The 21,749-nt window shown below is 38.7% G+C and overlaps 2 protein-coding genes across 2 annotated transcripts in view; one reads left to right on the top strand and one right to left on the bottom strand.

Moving 5' to 3' along the window:
• Positions 1-21,749, bottom strand: part of LOC129729990 (uncharacterized) — a 329,594-nt gene that overhangs the window by 272,881 nt on the left and 34,964 nt on the right. The window lies entirely within an intron of this gene.
• On the top strand, positions 9,758-11,293 carry LOC129728747 (m7GpppX diphosphatase-like). The gene is made up of 2 exons (XM_055687199.1): positions 9,758-10,089; positions 10,171-11,293. Exons 1-2 carry the CDS (start codon positions 9,758-9,760, stop codon positions 10,901-10,903), a joined length of 1,065 nt encoding a protein of 354 aa, XP_055543174.1. The 3' UTR covers positions 10,904-11,293.

The following is a 21,749-nucleotide window of genomic DNA, read 5'->3' as shown; positions in this document are numbered from 1 at the left end:
TAAGCACCTCTCTATCTGGTGGCTGATGTGAAGTTTTCGGTAGCTGCAGAATTATTGGAAATGGCAGGCAATTCTACTAGAGAAAACGGGAGAACTAGTGTGACGTCACACCCTGCGAAGACCCCAATGCTCCGTCACGAGCCTTATAATTAAAGTTTAATTTTGTTCCTAGGAGGGCATAGCCTTCTGCTATGCTTTAGTCAGGCGAAACATTTGGTTCCGTTGACAGAGGACCGCGAACGGCTCTGTCAACACTCTATGTATCAACAGATTATGCCATAGGTGGCAAAGAACTTCGCGCAGCCTTCTGCTGTGCAACCGGCAAACAAACTCGACCAAAATAAACAAGTTTTATGTTATAAACAAAACGCCGCCTGTACTTTAGCAGTACTAGATTAGGTTAAGAGATTAGTAAGGTAAACAGAGAGTGGAGAAAAGTCTCTCTCTCTCTGAGTTACCGGTAGGGTATATTTAAGTAGTGATGTACGAAAATAAAGTCAGTTAGTCCACGTTAATCTTGTGGTTTGATTCCGCGCCGGCTGCGCGTACAGGGTTTTCTGGAGAAAGTCCTGGTAGGTTATACCCAGGATATAGGTATACCTACACATGTGATGACAGCGAAAGAAAAACAAACGCCGGTTCTGACTGAGTGGATTTAAAGACCGAGTGGACTTAAAATTCAATTAGAAAATCGTGAGGGTAGCAGTAAACTAAGTGAAAGCGCAACTATTTTGTCGCTGAAGTGCTGCGCATTGCGCGTTTTGTATTTTCATCATCCAGAACTGAACTAGAAAATCGTGAAGATAGGAGTACACACATTTGGTGACAGGCGGTTCAGGAAAAGAACCCTGCAAGGACATTTGTGGTTAACGCATTTGGTGACAAGCGGTCGTCCCACGCCGGGAACTGATTTTAATAAGTATCAAGTGAGCATTTTCTGTGTTTTGAACGGTTTGTTGAATGCGCATACGGTTTTCGGTTTTGTCGGTGAACAATTACAGTGTTTTGCAAGTAATTAATTCTAACTCCATCTTTCAATAAGTGTTAAAAGAGCGGAAAAAACTTAAAGTGCCCTATTGTGTTTTTTTATGTCTTAAGTGAAGAAGACCAAAGATAAAAGAACGGAACCAAATCTCGCAATTAGCCAGTTAATGATAACGGCCGGGGAAAAAAAAAAGAAACACTTGCAGTAAGTGACTTATTAACACCTCTACGGCCTCTACATATTGGAACAGCCAGACATATTGGAATAGCCAGACAACTATGAATTGTCGTATTAAGAAGGTGCCAAAGTTACGTAGTGGAAATTAAAGTAGAGATGTCCACGACAATGGCCGGCCCTATACCAAGGATATTCGGGTGAGAAGCACACAGTAAGAAAAATTTATGTTTAAATATTGCAGCTGAAATTTTGACGGAAGAGTATTTTTTTTGTATCGTTCGACGCAGTAAAATTTGTGAATTAACATCTATTGAATTTTTTTTTTAAACTGATAGAACAAAAAGTTATCAAATCTAAAACCATTTAGGAGCTATTGACGATAGAAGAGAACGACGGAGTGATACACATTAGGAGACATAAATGACCTTGGAGACTACATTAGGCGAACTACAATCGTAACAATTCTTCAGTGGTTCGTAATAATAACGATTTACAGGTTATCACATCTACTTGGGTCGAGAGGCCAATTTGTATAAACAATCAATTCGCGCCGCTGCTGCGCGGTTGATTTTATTTCTCAAACGGCAAGCAATAAAACTCTCGGCACGACAAGTGCACGCAAGCGATTTTCGTTCATTTGCCCAACAAAATAATTAAAGTGGCAGAGCGGGAAGCAAACGGGCGGTAACACCGCTAGCAAATCGAATTTAAGAACGCAAACAGATACTCGCAGAGTTGCGCACATGGAACTCACCTTAATTATTCTAAGAGAGAATTTTAGCACACGGGTGGCTACGTTATCGTTAGCAAATATAAAGGGGTTAAGTCGCATTTCATTAATGTCCAATAAAGAGCGTGAGAGCGGTAACTACGAATTGCGCGCTCACACGTTGCATACAAAAGTTAGTCAGTTGTACTATTTGTCGGGTACGCTGTCTCTGTTTATGAATTTTGCAGTGTTATTGCGATCAGCTGTGCCAGCCACGGCCAAGGTCGTATTTTGTAAGCATCAATTTTAATGGCCAATGGCAAGAACGTTTTGCTACCATACATGGCTTACCAGTAGCGGTGAATTGCTAAGAGGGTAAAAAATGGATACATCTATAAGCGCAACGCGCGCAGCGATGGTGACATATCCACCGGTAGAGTAAATAGTAACCGACGGCAGAGATATATAATGTCGGAAGTTTACGTTAAAATATTATTTCATGAATAAGGAATGGCACCTTATGCCATCTAATGTAAACATTTACAATCTTTGATTAATTTAATTACACTAAATAGAAATGATTTTTTTTAAATATTCATTTAATTATTATGAAAACCTAAAGTTATTTATTTAATTAATAAAGATAAACGTTGAACCGTTGACACTAAATGGTTCGGAACTTGGTGTTCAGATTTTTTGATGGCGTGACGAAGAAATTAGAGTCGGTCACGCTACGTTATCACATCTGGTCAACAGAATCGTTAGTGATACCTAGGAAAAAAAGAAGAAGGCTACATAAGCCTTATATAGTCTTATAGTATTTATTCCGCAGTACCTTTTATTGTTTTTTTAAGAAATATATATAAAATTTTATATTAATAATGGAGTACACGTTTCCAAAAGCAGATGCCATGCAGTGCATCCCAGAATTTGATGGATCGCTAGACGGACTAGAAGCGTTCGTTTATCATATCGAGCATTTTGCTCGGGAGATACCAGAAGGAGTATCACACGCTCCACTGGTTTATATTATTCTATTAAAACTAAAAGGCAGAGCTGCTGCCGCAATACATAGAATTAACGCAAATGCTTGGCCACAGGTTAAGCAGAATTTATTAAAGGAATTTGGGGGTATTAAACGCATCGAGGCAGTTATAAATCAAGTAGAAACATTGAAACAGGAAGCGAATGAGACCTTTTCTGATTATAAAAAGAGGACATTGAAAATTAAGGAGAAAATCGACTCCTACGAAACTAATTGTACGAAGTCATGCATGATAGTTAGTCTTTGATTACATTTTATGGCGGGTTTGTGTGACACCGCATTGAAAGAAGCTGCTCAAGGTAAACGAGCATTTAAGTTAGAAGAGCTGCTAGACGACTTAGAGGATTACTACCATGAGCGTAATCATATCTCGGAAATAGAAAATAGAATTCAGGGCCTAGAATTGGTCGAAAGACAGCGCGATGCACTTAGACAATTTAATAGTAGCAGAAATATTTTTACAATTAATCACAAAGACGCTGATTATAGCAACAGCCGTCTTGGAAGAAATGAAGGTTATAATTACAAAAATAGAGATAGAATAATTTACAAGCAAAACAATTATAACAATATATGTGGATCTAGCGACGGTAATCGATCCAAATACAATTATCGCACAGCGCGATCATACCGACGGAGCCAAGGGAACTACGCCCATGGTTGGAAATATAATTATTATGGTCAAAATGGACCAACTGATAGGAGGTACAGGAATTCGTATACCCGGATGCCTCAGAAAATGCTTATAGTAGCCAACATTAATGAAAGAAGTAGTAATTTGCAAAAAGAAGGTATTTTGGATCCTGTTGCACAGGAATATTTTAACGAGGATTAAGCAGAAATTTGCGGAGATGTTGACTGGCGGAGATGTACCAATGAGCCCAGCAATATAGAAATAGCCGATTGGAGGACCGCATGCAATCACATAAGAGACAACAGTGCTTGTGTGGCTAAGCGAGTATATTACGATGTCAGAGGGCACTTAATGTTAACCCTACTGGCTAAGCAGAATGTCAAATTTACGTTGAACCTGATCTTAGATACAGGTGCATGTGCGAATATAATTAATGCACGCATTGTGAATCTTTTGAATGTACCGGTAAATACACAGGATGTAACCACTTTTGGAGGTATCGGCCAAGACATTGTGCGAATCTCAGGTACAATTATGTTGGATTTAAAAGTCGCAGACTTTTTGATCCCTACGCAATTTCATATATTAGAAAATTTGCCAAGCGACGGATTAATCGGAGCAGAATTCTTAAAGAAGCATACGCTTCAAATAGGAAATAATTTTGATTACATAGTGTTAGAAGAACGGAAACAGAAGTCCGGACGACTTGAGTCCGTGGAGTATGCCCAAAGACGAAGTCCTTAGTCGACATGTTTATGTGGCAGCCAGAAATAGAGTTATGGTGCAGAACATGTTGCGAGATACTAGCAACACAGCCCGCAATGAGGCTGACGTAGACAAAGGCGAAATAAATAGAGAGCACCAAACATATCGAAATGAAGAGCCGAAGAACAATTTTCTTGACTCGAAGAATACTATAATGCCCGAGTTGGACCTAGACTCGAGGCTTGACTATGACCTGTTGGAGCACAAGCTGACAATTGTTAAATTTGGCGCACTTGCCTGAGAGGGAATTCAAGACAGTAAAGAATATAGTTGAAAGCTATGCAGATATTTTCTTTTTCGAAGGCGACAGGTTAACCACTACTGACGCCGCCGTACACACGATAGAAACTTCATCGGAGGTGCCTATCAATAAGCGGCAATATAGATTTCCGGAGGCCACGAAACGGCACATTGATAAGGAAATCGATGAAATGAGGGCGCAGGGTATTATTAGACCCAGCACTAGTCCCTGGAATGCACCGGTGTTATGTGTACCAAAGAAACCGGATGCTGACGGTAATAAAAGATACAGAATTGTGGTAGACTTTAGATCATTGAACGAAGTTACCAAGCCGTTTGTATACCCAATACCTCTTATAAATGAGATATTGGATAATGTTGGAGGAGCAAAATATTTCTCCTCAATTGATTTAAAATCGGGGTTCTATCAAGTCCCGATAGACCGCCGAGATGCGGCTAAATCGGCGTTTTCCACTCCCAAAGGCCACTTCGAATTTACACGAATGCCGATGGGGTTAAAGAACAGTCCCTCAACATTCCAAAAACTTATGAATACTGTTCTTTTTGAGATAGGGGACGTGAAAGCATTTGTCTACCTCGATGATATTATAGTTTTCGGTGACACTATCACCGACCATAATGATAACTTGCGAAAAGTATTACAAGCTTTGCGTAAACGTAACTTAAAAATAGAACCGTCAAAGTGTCAGTTTTTGAAAAAGGAACTGGAGTATTTGGGTCACGTCGTTAATGAAGAAGGCATAAAACCCACCAATGCAAATATTAAGGCCATTCAAAGCCTTAAACCACCCACAAACGTAAAAGGTATAAGGTCATTTTTGGGAACAGTAAATTTTTACGGGAAGTTTATCCCCAACATCGCGGAGAGGCGCAAGCCGCTGAATGATTTGTTGAAGAAAGACGCTAAATTTGCGTGGGGAAAAGAATGTCAGGAAGCGTTCGAATTCCTTAGAAACGCGCTGATTACAGAGCCAGTTTTAGTCCGGCCAGATTATCAAGACACTTTTGTTATTACGACAGACGCTAGCAATTATGCTATTGGAGCCGTCCTGTCGAATGAAAAATCCATGCACCGGCCGATCGCGTTCGCGAGTCGTGCACTTGTAGGTGCAGAGACCAGATATCATATCATAGAAAAGGAACTATTGGCGATTGTATGGGCCATAGAATATTCCAAACATTACATTTTTGGTCAAAAGTTTATCGTTTACACGGACCACAGACCACTTATAGCGATTTGGAGGCTCAAAGAGACATCTCCAACGCTGACAAGATTGAGACTAAAGTTGCAGGGTTTGGAATGCAGCATCAGGTATAAACAAGGTAGCGAAAATATAGTCGCCGATTTTTTGTCACGTTTGTCAGATGGGACGTGTCAGGGGCCAGAAAGTTCACCCCACAGGCAGATAGCCATGATTACGCGCCAGCAGAAACGCCTGCTAGAGCAGCAGAAGAACGCTTCGGATGATTTGAACGGCACAATACAAGATTTGAGTGCCATAGACATTGCGGACATCGCTGAGGACGAGGATGAGCAACAACTCGTCAACATTTCATATGTTGACTTTTCACAGGCATTATCAAATGACCTGATACCAAGTGAGACGGTGGAAGTCTCGAAGAGAATATTGGACGAGAGGAATATCGAAGCTCGTCTTGTCATTTTGAACAGTCGGACGGCGTACAGAGAACTTCAGACACTGTATCAGCTGTCACAAGGACTAAAAGATTACGTCGAGGATGGTGTACTCAAATTTAAAGACAAGAAAGTAGGCGGTTTCATAGTAGACGGCGGCGAAAATTCGTTAATCGATTGCCGGAAATTTTTTTCACAATTTTTGGATAGCTTCAATAAGAGCCCCGCGGCAGTAAAGGCAGCCGGGGTCATTCACCTAATATCCTTCAGAAAAATCAAGCAGCAGGAGGTTCTGCAAATGATTCAGTTCCTAGCGGGTAAGCTAGAAAAACAATTAATACTATATAATGCTAATAGCGAGCGTACAGTAATTGCGCCAGATCAAGTGGAAACAATTTTAAAGGAATTTCACGATGCACCCTTAGGAGGGCACGTAGGAGCGCGACGAATGCGCCAGAGAATTGGCACACTTTTTACGTGGGCTACGATGAAACGGGATATCGAGAACTACGTTCGGCAGTGTGATTTCTGCCAAAAGAACAAAATTGGAAGATCAAACAAGATACCGATGCAGATCACCACAACCGCATCGGAGCCATTCGAGAAATTATACATGGATATAGTAGTGTTACCCGAGTCCGATATGGGAAACCGTTATGGTCTAGTCATGCAGGATGACATGACGAGATACCTAATTGTCGCTCCAATGGAGAATCAAGAAAGCCATACGGTAGCCAAGACCTTCGTAGAAAATTATATTTGTAAATTCGGTGCGCCGTTGGAACTAGTCACAGACAACGGCGCAAATTTTGTGAGCTCACTGATGAAAGAGGTGTGCAAAATTTTGAAGATTAAGAAAATTACTACTAGCCCGTATCATCCACAGGCTAACTTAGTAGAGAGGTCGAACCGCGAGTTAAAAACGTATTTGAGACAATTTATTGGCGGAAAGCCGCACACATGGGACGAGTTGTTACCGGTTTTCACGTTCGAATACAATACATTAGTAAACTCGTCCACAGGATATACGCCGTTCGAATTATTGTACGGACGGATAGCTCGAATCTCGACTTCAATCTATAAGCGGAACGGAGTGGAGAAGATGACATATGATGCATACACACATGAAATGAAGAAAATATTTTACGATTTACATGCAAACGCACAAGCCAACCTGAAAAGGAGTAACGAGAACCGCAAACAAATTTACGACAGATCATCTAATGATTACAAACCCATGTGGGGTGAACAAGTATTAGTGAAGGCCGTAGCGACTGGTGCAGGCCAAAAGCTTCAGAACATATGGAGAGGACCATATGAAGTAGTGGACATTCCAAGCGAAATGACCACAGTAATTAGAAACGGCAATCGTTTAGAAAAAGTTCATAATAACCGGCTTAAGCGTTATTATGACTGAATATATGAACTTAAACTATGCTTTCAAGGTTAACGGACAGAATATATTTAATGAAATACGATATTGGATGGCATGAGTTATAATAGCAAGCACCTAAAACTGTATGAAAAAGTAAGGTAAAAGTAAAATATAGGCGTGAAGAAATACGAAAAGTCGCCGAAAAATATGAATGATTTTATTGACGGGAGTGCATAAACAGAACCAAACGGAAAAAAGTATACTGAAGTAAAGGCGTGAAGAAATACGAAAAGTCGCCGAAAAAGATGAATGATTCTATTGACGGGAATTAATAGGCAGAACCAAACGGAAGAAAGCATACTGAAGTAAAGGCGTGAAGAAATGGAATAAGTCGCCGAAAAAGATATACAGCCTTTGATGATATTAGTCAAATGGCATGACACAGTTGAAAAAATTCAAATACGAATGAAGGCGTGAGGGACGAGGAACCCCGCCGATAAAGGTTAAATAAACAAAAAACTTGGGGAATTCAAATTACTAGAATGATCTGGATGGTTGTAATGGATAAAAAAAATTGAAAGAAGTTAGAACAGCATTTGTTTTCTTTTGTAAAATGCAAATGTTAACATGGGAAAGAAATTATAGTGAACAAAAGACCTCATGAAAACGAGGTTTGATAGCTATTGGCTTAAAAGGAAAACGAAGAAGAAAATCGATGGATGCTGTATAGGGATTTTTTTTGCGATGGAGATGACTTAAATGACGGACAACAATAGAACTAGGAAAGACATTTGAAAAGAGGGCTGAACTTTCCAGACGAAAAGACTACTGACTTTAAGGGATTCCAACTATTCTTTCATTAGTTAAGGTTGTGTGAGTGTATACATCGGAAGTAATTAACCCGGAATGGTTGAGGTGAATGCTGACTGAAAGAGTAAACAAGGGAGTAATTAACCCAGAATGAGTGAGTGTGCGAGATTTTTCTTTTATTTCCTAACCTTCTTATCTTTCAGGAATCACTAGAGCGGGCGGTCGCACCTTCGGATGGAAGGGGGAGAGGAAATATGCAGACTACTGCATACCAGGAGAAGTGTAAGTAGTGTAAGTATGACAGTAGCAAGAGACAAATCGAAAATTAAATAATTACAGATTCAAAAAGAGATGCAAAAGATTAAAGAATAAAGCAGATGAGAAAGTGACGGGACATTTTAGGTGCAAATAGAAGATGATATGAGGTGTTAAGAACACGCCAGTTATTAGATGAACATTGTAAATGAAGACAGAAGAAAACGATAAATATTTAATCAACGCGGTTTGTACAATGAAAAGATTTATTTATGAATCAGACAGGAAATACTTGACAAAGGAAAAGAAAAGATTGAACCAATGCGGTTTGTTCGATGAAAACATGATGAAACAAAAATAGAGAAATGAAAAAATAATACATTGTGCGGAAACAGATTTTTTTATTGAAAACTGTTATAAGAAGAAGGAGGAAAATATATGGAAAGAACGCAAAATGAAGAAAATATGTAACCAAAGCAAAGAATTGATGCTATTTTTTTTAAATTGAAGAAAGTTATTTGAACTCTTTTTGATGAAAAACAAAAGCGTTAATAATGGGCCACAAGACAAGTTAGACTGATATTTTAAAGCGGAAAGTAAAAGCCTAATACAGATAAATGGATCAATATGTGTCGAAATGATTTTAAATGTAAAAAAAAAAACATCAAATATCAAAGTTAGAGAGTGCATAATGGAAAAGAAGTAAACAATGCACAATTGAATGTTATATTTGTAAAATCAGATGAATCAAATACTGAAATACTAAATCAAATCTAATACAAATGATGTACAACTTAGTAGGGGAAGAAAAATCAAAGTATGTCATCCGAAAATAAGAAAATTACGGGCCTAGACTGTAAGTAGAAGCCTAGAGTAGATAATAGAATGTAGAATGTGTAGAATGAAGCCCGTACGCGAGTGAACAGTAATTTTAAACAGCAAGTGGAAAAAGTAACGAAACCAAAAAAGAATTGATAAAATAATGGCAAAAAAATAATGCACCACTTGCTAAGTAGGGCAGCTACCTGCTTAAGAATTGACAACGAGACGATCATCGAAGACGACTGAGGTTAATACAACGGCTGCTGAGATGGGGCATACCATGATGCCCAGAACAGCGCAAAAAGGAAAGCAGACGGTTGCGTGGGGAGTCGAACGGCGGGTGTCTATGGTGAAAGATGGAGTGAACAATCCAACCAGCCGTAGCTACGATTTGGCAGGCTTCGTACCTGTTCGCATCCTGAACAATAACAGTACACACAAGAGCGTTCCACTGTTGGGGCATTTTGTAAGCCTATCGCGTGACGATTACGCGATCATTGTGTTGGAAAAGACGGCCTTCACTGAGGGGCAGCTGAAAAATCATAAGCGTCATCAAACGAGCATGGTGACGAAAGCTAATTCTGACGACGTCACGACGAACTTGTCGGAAGAACAGTGAAAGTGTGCAAAGTAGTGCAACTGGTGTTATAGCAGCCGTTGAAAGAAGTTTTTTTCCTTAACCACGTCCCAACTGAGGACGGAATTTGTTAATGATACCTACGGAAATTTTTTGTGCGTTGCTGATCCGGAAGTAAATCAAATCAAGGTGACAATCATATATCCCGCTACTGAGAGGCATATTGTGAAATTTTCCGCCCAAAAAAGATATTTGGTGGAAGAAACTGCCCAAGATTATGAAACCGTGACATTGCCTCATATACAAAAGGAGCAGCTAAGCTTAGAGTGGCTTTACAATATACTAGAGCATCGGAAAGAGAAGGATCGCATAGTTTTTGAGGATCCGTCAGAGGAAATTGGCTTCATATTGTTGCCGGATTTAGAATGGGATGGTAAAACATTGGAACAACTTTATCTACTCGCTTTAGTGCGCCAGCGAGGTATCAAGTCATTGCGGGATCTAAACGCTACTCATTTACCATTGCTGAAAAATATTCAAACACGTGGCATTGAAGCAATTAAAACACGTTACGGAATTAACGCTGATCAACTACGAATCTACATTTACTATCAACCCACATTTTACCACCCACACGTGCATTTCCCATATCTGAAGCACGACCCACCGGGTATTTATTGCGAGAAAAGTCACCTTCTAACATCGGTTATTGGGAATATCGAACTGCTACCAGACCATTACCGGAAAGTGACACTCTCTTGCGTTTTAGGTGAAACTGATAAACTGAATGTCAAATTTGAGGCAGCAAAGAGCAAACTGAATGAACCAGATGACACCACAACCAACCGATGAGAACCTCTACTGCCAGACGCACCCTCCCGTTTCAAACCCCCTGTAGCCCGTCGCTGGATTACGACAGCTGAACAGCACATATCTTCACGACGCAGCGCATCAGGCGAGCAAGCAATTGTTAATTCTAAATAAGGAAAATGTCATGTATGATAATGTAAACTCAAAACGGTGCTACAGTTTTGAATAACAGAATTTCATTTGCCAGAGAAAAAAAAAACATATTATAAAAAAACAACGGTGTATATAGTTGCATAAAAACGCGAGAATAATTGTAATAAAAAAGAGAAAAACACACCTATCGGCCGTCAGGACGGACCGTGTGACCATTGTCTTTTCTAGATAATGGCCAACTAGGCGGAGTGGCAGATGTGACGTCACACCCTGCGAAGAACCCAATGCTCCGTCACGAGCCTTATAATTAAAGTTTAATTTTGTTCCTAGGAGGGCATAGCCTTCTGCTATGCTTTAGTCAGGCGAAACATTTGGTTCCCTTGACAGAGGACCGCAAACGGCTCTGTCAACACTCTATGTATCAACAGATTATGCCATAGGTGGCAAAGAACTTCGCGCAGCCTTCTGCTGTGCCACCGGCAAACAAACTCGACCAAAATAAACAATTTTTGTGTTATAAACAAAACGCCGCCTGTACTTTAGCAGTACTAGATTAGGTTAAGAGATTAGTAAGGTAAGCAGAGAGTGGAGAAATGTCTCTCTCTCTGAGTTACCGGTAGGGTATATTTAAGTAGGGATGTACGAAAATAAAGTCAGTTAGTCCACGTTAATCTTGTGGTTTGATTCCGCGCCGGCTGCGCGTACAGGGTTTTCTGGAGAAAGTCCTGGTAGGTTATACCCAGGATATAGGTATACCTAAACACTAGAATCATCGGCGAATGGTTATTCGAAATGATGATATACGAACAAACTTGCCAGTGTTGCTACTGTTTGTGTAATATAATAGCACCTTTTGGTGCTCTACGATTATGTGATTGGAGTAGTTAAGATTTTTCATCTTGTGTAACAGACGGAAAACCGCAAATTCCAGCATTTGCAAGCCAATGAAAATTCAACATTGCCTCAAGAACGTGTAGATGGCGCTGAAAAGGGCCGGTTGTAATTTATACTTGTTCTCGAGCTGGATGGCAGCAGATAACATAAATGCAGTACTTACGCTATTGCGTCTTAAAACAAAACGGTTATAGTTTGACATCACAGCAGAATTTCGATCTTCATACTCATGTCTACCATCGGCAATATCGAACACGCAACAATCTGCTTCCATGCGATACGGGGACGGGAACGTTTTCTTCTTCCAAGCCGCACAAAATGACACAATACATGTTGTTTTGTTGCCTTTATGGGAGTTCTATCGGTCCGGCTCGACAGAATGTCCACAAGAAATCATTTTTATACATCCGTGTTACGAAAGTGAGGAAAAAATGAAAGAACTGGAAATAAAGGCAGGGCTTATCAAACGATCGCTCTGAGCCAGAATGAATGAGATGTATTTTTCGTACATTAGTATTACGACATGCGAAATAAATTTTTTCGAACGTTGTAGAATGATATAACTGGAAATAATTAAGTCACACCTCAATTTCCAGTTATACCATTCCACAACGTTCAAAAAATATGTGATGTCAGAGTGGATAACGCACGCTATCTGACCATGAAGCATTTATGCGATAATTGAATGGAAATTGCAATTGCAGCAACCGGCCTTTTTCAAGGCTAATAAATGTATTTGTAAGAGCTTAATGAATAGTTATTACTAAACTGCAACTGTGGTTTGATGCTGCTACAAATGCACAGCAGTGTGATGTTTATTACGATTTGTTGATACTGTGTATAATAAGCGTATATACGAAACAAATCCGATTTCAAACAGAAAAGTTCGGCACGTTCTGTTCACGGTGCTGAGTCAGTTTTAGAAAATTCACAACACTTCATTAACAAGGATGTAACGTCTTGAAGAATACGGTTATTGTTTGACCCTTATGTACGACACGAGAACGGGAACATTTTCTTCTTTCAAGCCGCGCACCACGACACGATACATTTTATAATGTTGCCTTTATTAGAGCTCTTTCCGGTTCAGAGTAGAAAGTGAGCTCGTGATTGGATAGCCGCTGCTTTTCCAATCAATCTTTAGGTAATTTTCATCTATCGATTAATAATTTGTGTTCAGGATCGGTTTAGTAAAAGTAGTATTATATGCTCATAGCACCTTCGATTCTACACTATACCATCCTATTCTTAGCGAATTGATGTAGTCGATTCTTACGTGCAAAATTCAGTATTTGTTCAAGAACGAGTTTTTGGGCCTCAGGAGGGCTGATTGTAATTTGTCCCAGCAAACCAGAAGTCGTATAAGGATGTTAATTTTTAGTCGCTCAAATGTGCATGTCTAGTTTGAAATTACATAAAATGCAAAATTATATTTGTTTATATCGTATAAAACTTATATCCTATAAATCGCAATATCAGGATAGATATGACGCCATTTAACGTGTCATACAAAATTGTAAAATGCGTCAATCCTCTAAGTCGTATAGAATGCAATTTAAAGTTTCAAATGGGGCCATTTAAGAGAGTATGCGAAGTTATGAAAAATCGTAACCAATTTTTTCTTACAATGTACGTATATGGCCTCCAGATTTGTACACATAGGCGCATTTTATGCATCTTAAATGGTCATTTTTTACAAAATAAGGGTCCACTTAACAGAGTTGAGTGCGAGTTATATGAACCAATTTGTTTGGTGGGGTAGTTGGCAGGAGGAATGAAACAATTTACTTGGAGCAGCAAACGTAGGGCGGTGTGAACTTTGCCGGAAGTAATAGTAGAACATTTGTTGTAATGCGCCAAACGGGAAGCATCCGAAAATGGTTCGGTTTACAATGAGGTTTGACCTGTTGTGACAAATTTCCTGGCTCCTATGTCGCTTGTCTCCTGTGCTATCTAAATAATACATTTCGTCGGTTTCGTGCAACACTGGCACAACACAAAAATAATTGTTCTAGATAAACATTTCAAAAGGTTCTATCTGCTCTCATCGTTTTTTCGGAGCGTCTTTTCATTTTGGTAATGGTTCAGCTTTAGTTACTATTTTAGGATATTTGCATCCTAATTTGGATTTCTTGAGTTAGCGATGGCTGGCTGGAAAAACCCAGTCAGGTCGCAATAAACAGACTCTTTTTGAGTGGTCGATGGGCCAATTGGACTAGGTCCGAAAGCGTCGAGCTCTTAAGTCAGGATGATGTATTATCGGTAATTACATGGGTTTTTATACATATTTTGATTTCGTAACTTATATGTGCCAGAAAGGGTGCTGTAGAGAATAAAAAAGACATGAGACGGCTGGAGTGACCAATACGAATACGAAATTGCTTATTCTTACTTTATTGACCGTATGTTAAGCGCCTGAGTTTGTTATTTGATGCCTCCGCGTTGCATGCTATCGGCCCTAGCGCGTTGCAAGTAGGTGGAAACGGAAGCGATAGATCGATGCAACTTGGTGACGAGTGTTTTCCAGATGTGTTGTTTATTATTGCATAACTATGCGTTTTGTGTTTTGGTCGTTGCTTCGGTGCTGGTCGAGTAAATTAGTTTGTTTTCATTGGATTTATATTTTTATGGCACTACTCTTTTTATGGTATGCTACATCTTCCCCCTTTGGGAGAATAATGTAATGGAATGAAATTATTCTGAGAAAAAAGTCTTTCTCCAGTTGTCTCTTACAGAATTTTGATGTTGTATTTTATGTTTGTTACAGTGGTTTACTTACACTCTCTTTTTTTTCATTTTATTTGTACTTATACATAGGTATTTTGTGTGTGGTAATTATATGAATTGTTGCTCAGGCTTTCATTATTCTATTCATATGGACTGTCATTGTTTTTCCTGTGGTTATATTTGTTATCTTGCAATTTGGCTCTTCTATTGCGGTTATTGTGTATGGTTCTAAATAGTATGCATCTAATTTTTTTCTTGCTTTGTTTTTCACATATACTTTGTCGTTTATTGTTAGTTGAATTGGATATATAGTTGTATCAAAATTATCTTTTCGTTTGTCTTTTTGCCAAATTAATTTTTGTCTTGCTGATTGGTGGGATGTTTTAAGTTTATATTGTAATTCGTTCTTGTAAGAGTCGAAGTTGTAGATTGGTCCGTTGTTAGTTTCAAGTAAATCTTGTGGTAGATTGGCTAGTTTTCCGAAGATTAACTCGAATGGTGTGTATTTATGGTCCGTATGTGGTGTCGTGTTATATGTGAATTCGTAGTATTTTGTCCAGTCATCCCAATCGGTTTGGTGCTCGTTGGAGAAAGATCTCAGATATTCGTTAAGACATCTGTTGTTTCTCTCCAAGGCTCCAATCGATTGTGGGTGATATGGTGTTGAAAATGTTTGTTTTATTTTTAGTAGTTTGCAGATTTGTTCAAGCACCTCATTGTTATATTCAGTACCTTGATCAGATCGCAAACCTATGAAATTTCCGTAGATCAGAATAAATTTTTCTATTAATGCCTTTGCTATTGTTTTTGCTTCCTTGTTTTCAATTGGAATCAAGGATATGTATTTTGTTAAATCGCACTGAATGGTAATGCAGTATCGATTGTTGGTAATTGTTCTGGGTAAGGGTCCTACTGTGTCTATGGAAATGATTTCGAAAGCAGTGGACGGTGTCGTTGTTATTGTCATCGGTTGCTTTGTGTGTCTTATTACTTTATTTTTCTTGCACAATTTGCACGCGTTCACGAATTGGGTAATAGTTTGTTTCATTTTATACCATCTATATATCTATATACCATCTATATTTCTCTCGGAGTCTAAGGTACAGGCGATGTTGTCCTATATGACCTCCTGTTGGTGTATTATGATGGTTGTATAAAATGGTTTGGATATCTTCCGTATTGTTTATAAGGATTGGTTCTTTGTATATAATTATTTTTAGTTTCTTTAATGTTTCGTTCGCAATCTTTTTGCATAGATTGACTGGTATCAGTTTAAAAATTATATCGTCTTCTGATATTGCTACTTTATTTGCGCATATTCCTTTTACTTTTGCTTCGATTTCTGGAAGAGCAAGCTTTAATGCCTGACTTCCATTTTTAACCTCTTGTTGCACTAATGCCGGAAGGGTATTGTTCATTGTATCATTTTTCGATTTTGCTTCTTTATTTGTTCTACTTTGTTTCGATTTGTTTTCAATTCCTAGAAGAGCAAGCTCTGATGCTTGACTTTCATTTCTAACCTCTTGTTGCACTAATGCAGGAAGGGCTATGTTCATTATATTATGTTTTGCGCTTTTTTCTTTTGGTTTGTTTTCAATTTCTGGAAGAGCATGCTCTTATGCTTGACTTCCATTTCTAACCTCCTGGTGCACAAATGCATGAAGGGTTCTGTTTCTGTTTGAAATTATGTATTTAATTATGTGTTTCTCTACGGCTGTCGACAGTTTCATTACCTTTTTTATTTCCGTAGGATTATTTGTTTCGTAGCATAAGAGTTGATCAGGCGCTTTAATTTCTTTTATTTCTTCATTGTTGTTCTTTTTAATGTTTATTTTATTTTTTGTCATTGACCTAGTGTTAACTAGAAACATATTTTTATTTTTTAATTCTTCCGATGTAGTAACTGTACGCGATAGTGCGTCGGCTGCTACATTTTCCTTACCTTTAATATATACAACATCGTAATCGAACTCTTCTAAGTCGATACGAACTCTTGTTAACTTAGAAGTGGGATTTTTCATCCCGAAATGGTAAACTAACGGTCTATGATCCGTTCTTACCGTGAATTTCTTACCGTATAAGTACGCTTTAAAATAATTCATTGCCCAGTGTATGGCTAATAATTCTTTCAGGATTGTAGGTTTGTTTTTTTCTGCTTGGGTAAAAGTTCTACTTGCGAATGCTATTGCTTTATCCTCGTTGTTGCTAATTTGTGACCACACTGCGCCACATCCGACGTCAGATGCGTCAGTGGTAAGTGTGAATTCTTTTGTGAAATCAGGGTATTGTAAGATTCGTGGTGACATCAGTTGATGTCTTAAGGTGTCAAAAGCAATTTGACGTTCTGCTGTCCATTCGAAGGTTATATTTTTTTTCATTAATTGATTTAAGGGATTGGCAATTCGAGCAAAATCTTTAATAAATTTGCGATAGTAGTTGCAAAATGCAACAAATCTGCGCACGTCGTCAGCGTTTTTAGGAACAGGGTAATTTCTAATGGTTTCGATTTTTGAATCATCAGGCAATATTCCTTTATCCGTTATTTTGTGACCTAGGTAAGTCACTTCGGTTTTAAAAAAATTACATTTTGCGAGATTTAGTTTTAGCTCGTATTGTCTCAAGCGGTCGAATACTACTTTTAAATTTTGCAAGTGGTGCCTCTCAGAGCAACCGATTACGACTATGTCGTCGATATAAATGAAAGCACGCTCTGGCGTAAGTCCAGCCATTGCGATTGTCATCATCCTTTGGAAACTGTTTGGGCTAATATTTAGTCCGAATGGCAGTCTTTTAAATTGGTAATGCCCTGAATTTGTTGAAAATGCTGTACATCGTCTGGAATCCTTATCTAATGGGATTTGGTGAAAGCCAGACATTAAATCTAGTGTACTAAAATATTTAGCTCTACCGAGTTGATCCAAAATGCTGTCTATTCTCGGCAAAGGGAATTTATCTGGCAATATTTTCTTGTTTAGTTGGCGAAAATCAATAACCAGACGCCATTTCTTGTCTGAATCCTCCGATTTCTTTGGTACTAGAAGAATCGGTGAATTGTATGACGAAACTGAGGGTTCTATTATTTCCTCTTTTAGCAAGTTTTTTATTTGTTTTTCGATTTCCTCTCCTTGCGCGTGTATTGTTTTGTAGTTTGGTATGTATACAGGAACTTTATCATTTACATTGATGTCCTGTGTGTGAAAATTACTAGTTGACAATTTGTCTCCCGGTAAGCAAAAAATGTTTTCGTAGTCAATTATTAGTTTTTCGAGTTCGTTTCTCGTGTTTCCGGGAATTTGTCCGGATTGAAGTTCGCTCAGTATTGTTTTTTTTCTTTTTTGTTTATTGGTTGCTTGTTTCTTTGTATTCAGGGGTTCAAAATCTTTAAGTGGTTTTAATTCGGGTTTGAAATTTGAATATGCAATGTATACTTCTTTGTTGGTGGTGTTGATAAATTGAAAAATAGGCTGTTTTGCTGATATAATTGTACTTCCGCAGAAAATTCCTGATTGAATTTCCTGTGATAGTGCCACCTTCACAATTTTACTACCCAGAGGAGAAATGCAACCCAGAGGATAAATGGCGACTGTCGGTTAAAAACCTGCAAATCACCGGATTGCAGAGAAGTTCGCGAAACGCGCGAACAGTGTAAATTCCTGTAGCTGAAAATAAAAGTTTTAAGGAAGAAAAACAGCAGAATTGTCGCGGACACTTGCGCATAAGAAGAGCTGCGTGCGAAAAAAAAACTAAAAATGATAAAGTGCGAGATAACATACAATTTAGAAAAGCATCAATTAAGTGACAAAAACTGTGCCTTTATGAAGAATGGAAACACCAAAAAAAAGAGTGAGCCATCAGGAAGTGAAACGAAAATCAGAAATCTGTATAAGTGAACTTTGAGGGACTGGTTACAAAAATTTATACTAACTGTGGATACACAGCAGTGCTACAAACTAAGCAGAATGGATACCAGAATCAGTGCCTCGCAGCAACACCATTACCATGGATAACCCAAGATGGCTGTATTAGTAAAGAATACGCTAATCAAATTGGAAGAGGCTCGCCAAACGGGCACCCTCGTAAAATTAGAAGACAATGTGCATGTGAAAAAACTTATTAAAGCACTACAAGAAGAACACCTAGTGCAAGAAAAACACGAAAACTTAGTGCAAGTCAACAAAAGTGCGACGAACTTTAGTGCGTTCATGGAAACAATATCTACTAAAAAAAATGAACTGACAAAGTGGGCAGCAGTATTGTTACCAACAATAACCGGTCACTTAATAATCTTCACTAGGATGGGGATTATGACCCACCATGAAGCAAACAAAAACCAAATAGGCGGACAAATCATAGGCATAGCTTACTAAACCCAGTAACAAAATGGGAACAAAGAACTCTAAATCGTCAGTCTCACATAACGGATATACATCATTACAGCTACGGTAATTATACAACTTATGCTTACACTATACTCGAGGCTAAAAAGGAGGGAACGCAAGCGACAACAAAAGCAACTAGTATACAAACAGCGAGAGCAACCGCGTGGCACATCCATCGAGCCACACCAATGACAAAACAACGGATCAGCATAACGGACACCAAACACGGACCGCTATTAGAGTCATTAAACTTGAGGAGACTCGCGGCTATACACAAATGGCAAAACGCGGCAAAAAGCAGCCAAATCACCCAGCGAAGGAAATCGATACCACCTGAACCAGCCAGGCAGCAGGCAAGCACCTCGGCTAATCAACAAAACCAACACCAGTGGGGAATACGACGTGTGTTCGACGCGGACCTCGTACGGATATTAGCAAGTCAGCTGAAAAAACCCGTCGGCGAACCAGCAAGAAAAATTCGCTTCACGAGAATCGACAAGAGAAGCAGCGCAATCAGCAGAGGCAGTTACAAACCAGCAACAACACATGTCAACAACACAGCAACACCACTGCCGCCGAAACTACAAAAAAAACATAACGACAGCATCAACAGCCACAAAAACATAGTAGCAGCAACTAGAAGAGTAACCACCAAAAAGAAGAAACGCAAAATCCTGATAAAGTGAGTAAAAGTTCTCTAGCCAAACCGAAGACGAATTTGTTATAGCCTTCAAATATTTACTTTTAAAATTGAAAGTCTTTTACGATCAAAAATATTTTCATGATGAAAAATATACTGTTCCTACACGACTGAAAACGGTGTTTACGATCTACATACACACTCTCAGCTTTTTATATTCAGGGGACTATTAAAGAAGAGCCTTTTATGACTTTAAATGACTAACTCGACAAGAAAGGAATCGACTTATAACTATTACTATAAATCGACGGATGGAACGCCTAAAGCAAATAGAGTCATTTATAAAAAAGGAATACATAAACTTGAACAAAAGTAGATCGAGAGCAAGAACCCTACAAGGTATAGAATTCAAAACCTCTCAATTACAAGAACTATTCAGGGAATATAAGAGAATAAAAAATTCCTTAGAAAACAGAATAGGAACGGCTAAATGGAACGAAGAGTGCGAACACTACGCAAACCTAAAAGAAATCTACAACAAATGTATAGTAATTTTGAATAACACGCAAATTATTTATAGGAAATACGACAGTGAACCTGATATTCCCAGGAAAACCTTTTTATTAAAAATACCAACCCGCATTCACAGTGCGAATAGCGATATAAACATTTCAAAAGAAAAATCTACAATAAGCCCACAAATCGTCACAAAAATGGCACCTAAGGTCGATATCAAACTGGGGAATCCCTCATTCAAATTTACGACGGGACCCCAGATAACTTAAACGCTTTTCTCGACGCAGTAAGTCTCTTCATAGACACTGTTGAAGAAGATTTTAGTGAAGCAACCACGGCACAAAAACCACAGCACACGAAACAGTTTTAAAATTTATTAAAACAAGATTGACAGGCAAAGCCCGACAGACGATTACAGGAGTCGAGAATATCACTCAACTCATTACCAAAATAACGGAACATTGTTCCTCTAAAGTGACATCCGACCAAATAGGAGGCAAATTGAAAGCTCTTAAACAAACAGGCACAATAAGCGACCTGTGTGACGAGGTAGAGAAACTCACTCTACAACTCGCCACAAAATATATACAAGAGAAAATCCCAACCGAAAAAGCTAACCAAATGGCTACTAAAAGCGGGGTGGAAACACTTATAAATTCTATTTACAACAACGATAACAAAATCATACTCAAAGCGGGAAATTTTTCAAACATACACGCTGCAATACAAAAATTGCAGGAAATTTCGACCACAACAAGTCCCAACACAGACGCGAAAATATTGTATCAACACTCCCGTGGAACATACCAACAGTACCGGGGTAATGCTCGCGGAAACAGAGGTTTCCAAAACCAAATGAGGTTCCCGCCAGAACAACACGAAAGATATAGAGGTTTCCAAAACCAACCAAGATTCCTACCGCAACAACAACCAACAAACTACCAATATCGGGGAAATACAAACAGAGGGAGAGGATATCAGCGATATCCTACCGGATATCAGCGCTATCCATACCACAGAGGGCCCCATCAAAATACACCTGACTTCAGAACATTTTTTCAAACCCAGCACTACCCAGAAAGTTTCGAAACGAGTGATTTTAAGGAAACAGAGATGGACCGCATACACAATAAATGCGTCCATCTCAAATTTTATACACCTAAAGGTTGACATGTCAGATGCACCTTGTACTTTTATCGTAGATAGTGGATCAGATATATCTATTATTAAATCAAACAAAGTTAAACCTTCACAAATTTACTACCCAGAGGAGAAATGCAGCATCTCAGGGATAGGACATAATAAAGTATATTCGCACGGGAGCACTTTTTCCAATATATTAGTAAACAAGAACCAGATTCAGCAAAAATTTCACATCGTCGGTAACGAATTCCCGATCCCAACCGACGGAATTATAGGAAGAGATTTTCTAGCGACACATAGATGCAAGATAGATTATGAGCCATGGTTGCTCACTTTTCAATAAATAATCATGATGTTAAAATCCCAATAGAAGATAATTTCCAACAAAACATTTTTCTCCCATCCCGAGCATAAATTTAACAGAAGACATGGTGGC

This window comes from Wyeomyia smithii, chromosome 3 (genome assembly GCF_029784165.1).
Source record: "Wyeomyia smithii strain HCP4-BCI-WySm-NY-G18 chromosome 3, ASM2978416v1, whole genome shotgun sequence".
NCBI classification, from domain to species: domain Eukaryota; kingdom Metazoa; phylum Arthropoda; class Insecta; order Diptera; family Culicidae; genus Wyeomyia; species Wyeomyia smithii.
The sequence above is the reverse complement of the archived record's forward strand: the minus strand, read 5'-3'. Positions and strand labels throughout refer to the sequence as shown.

Bases quoted from the DNA above. Each gene is read 5' to 3' on its own strand.
- LOC129728747 (XM_055687199.1), top strand. From the start codon at position 9,758: ATGCCCAGAACAGCGCAAAAAGGAAAGCAGACGGTTGCGTGGGGAGTC. The intron at 10,090-10,170 runs GTGAAAGTGTGC...GTCCCAACTGAG, and splicing joins ACGAACTTGTCGGAAGAACA to GACGGAATTTGTTAATGATA.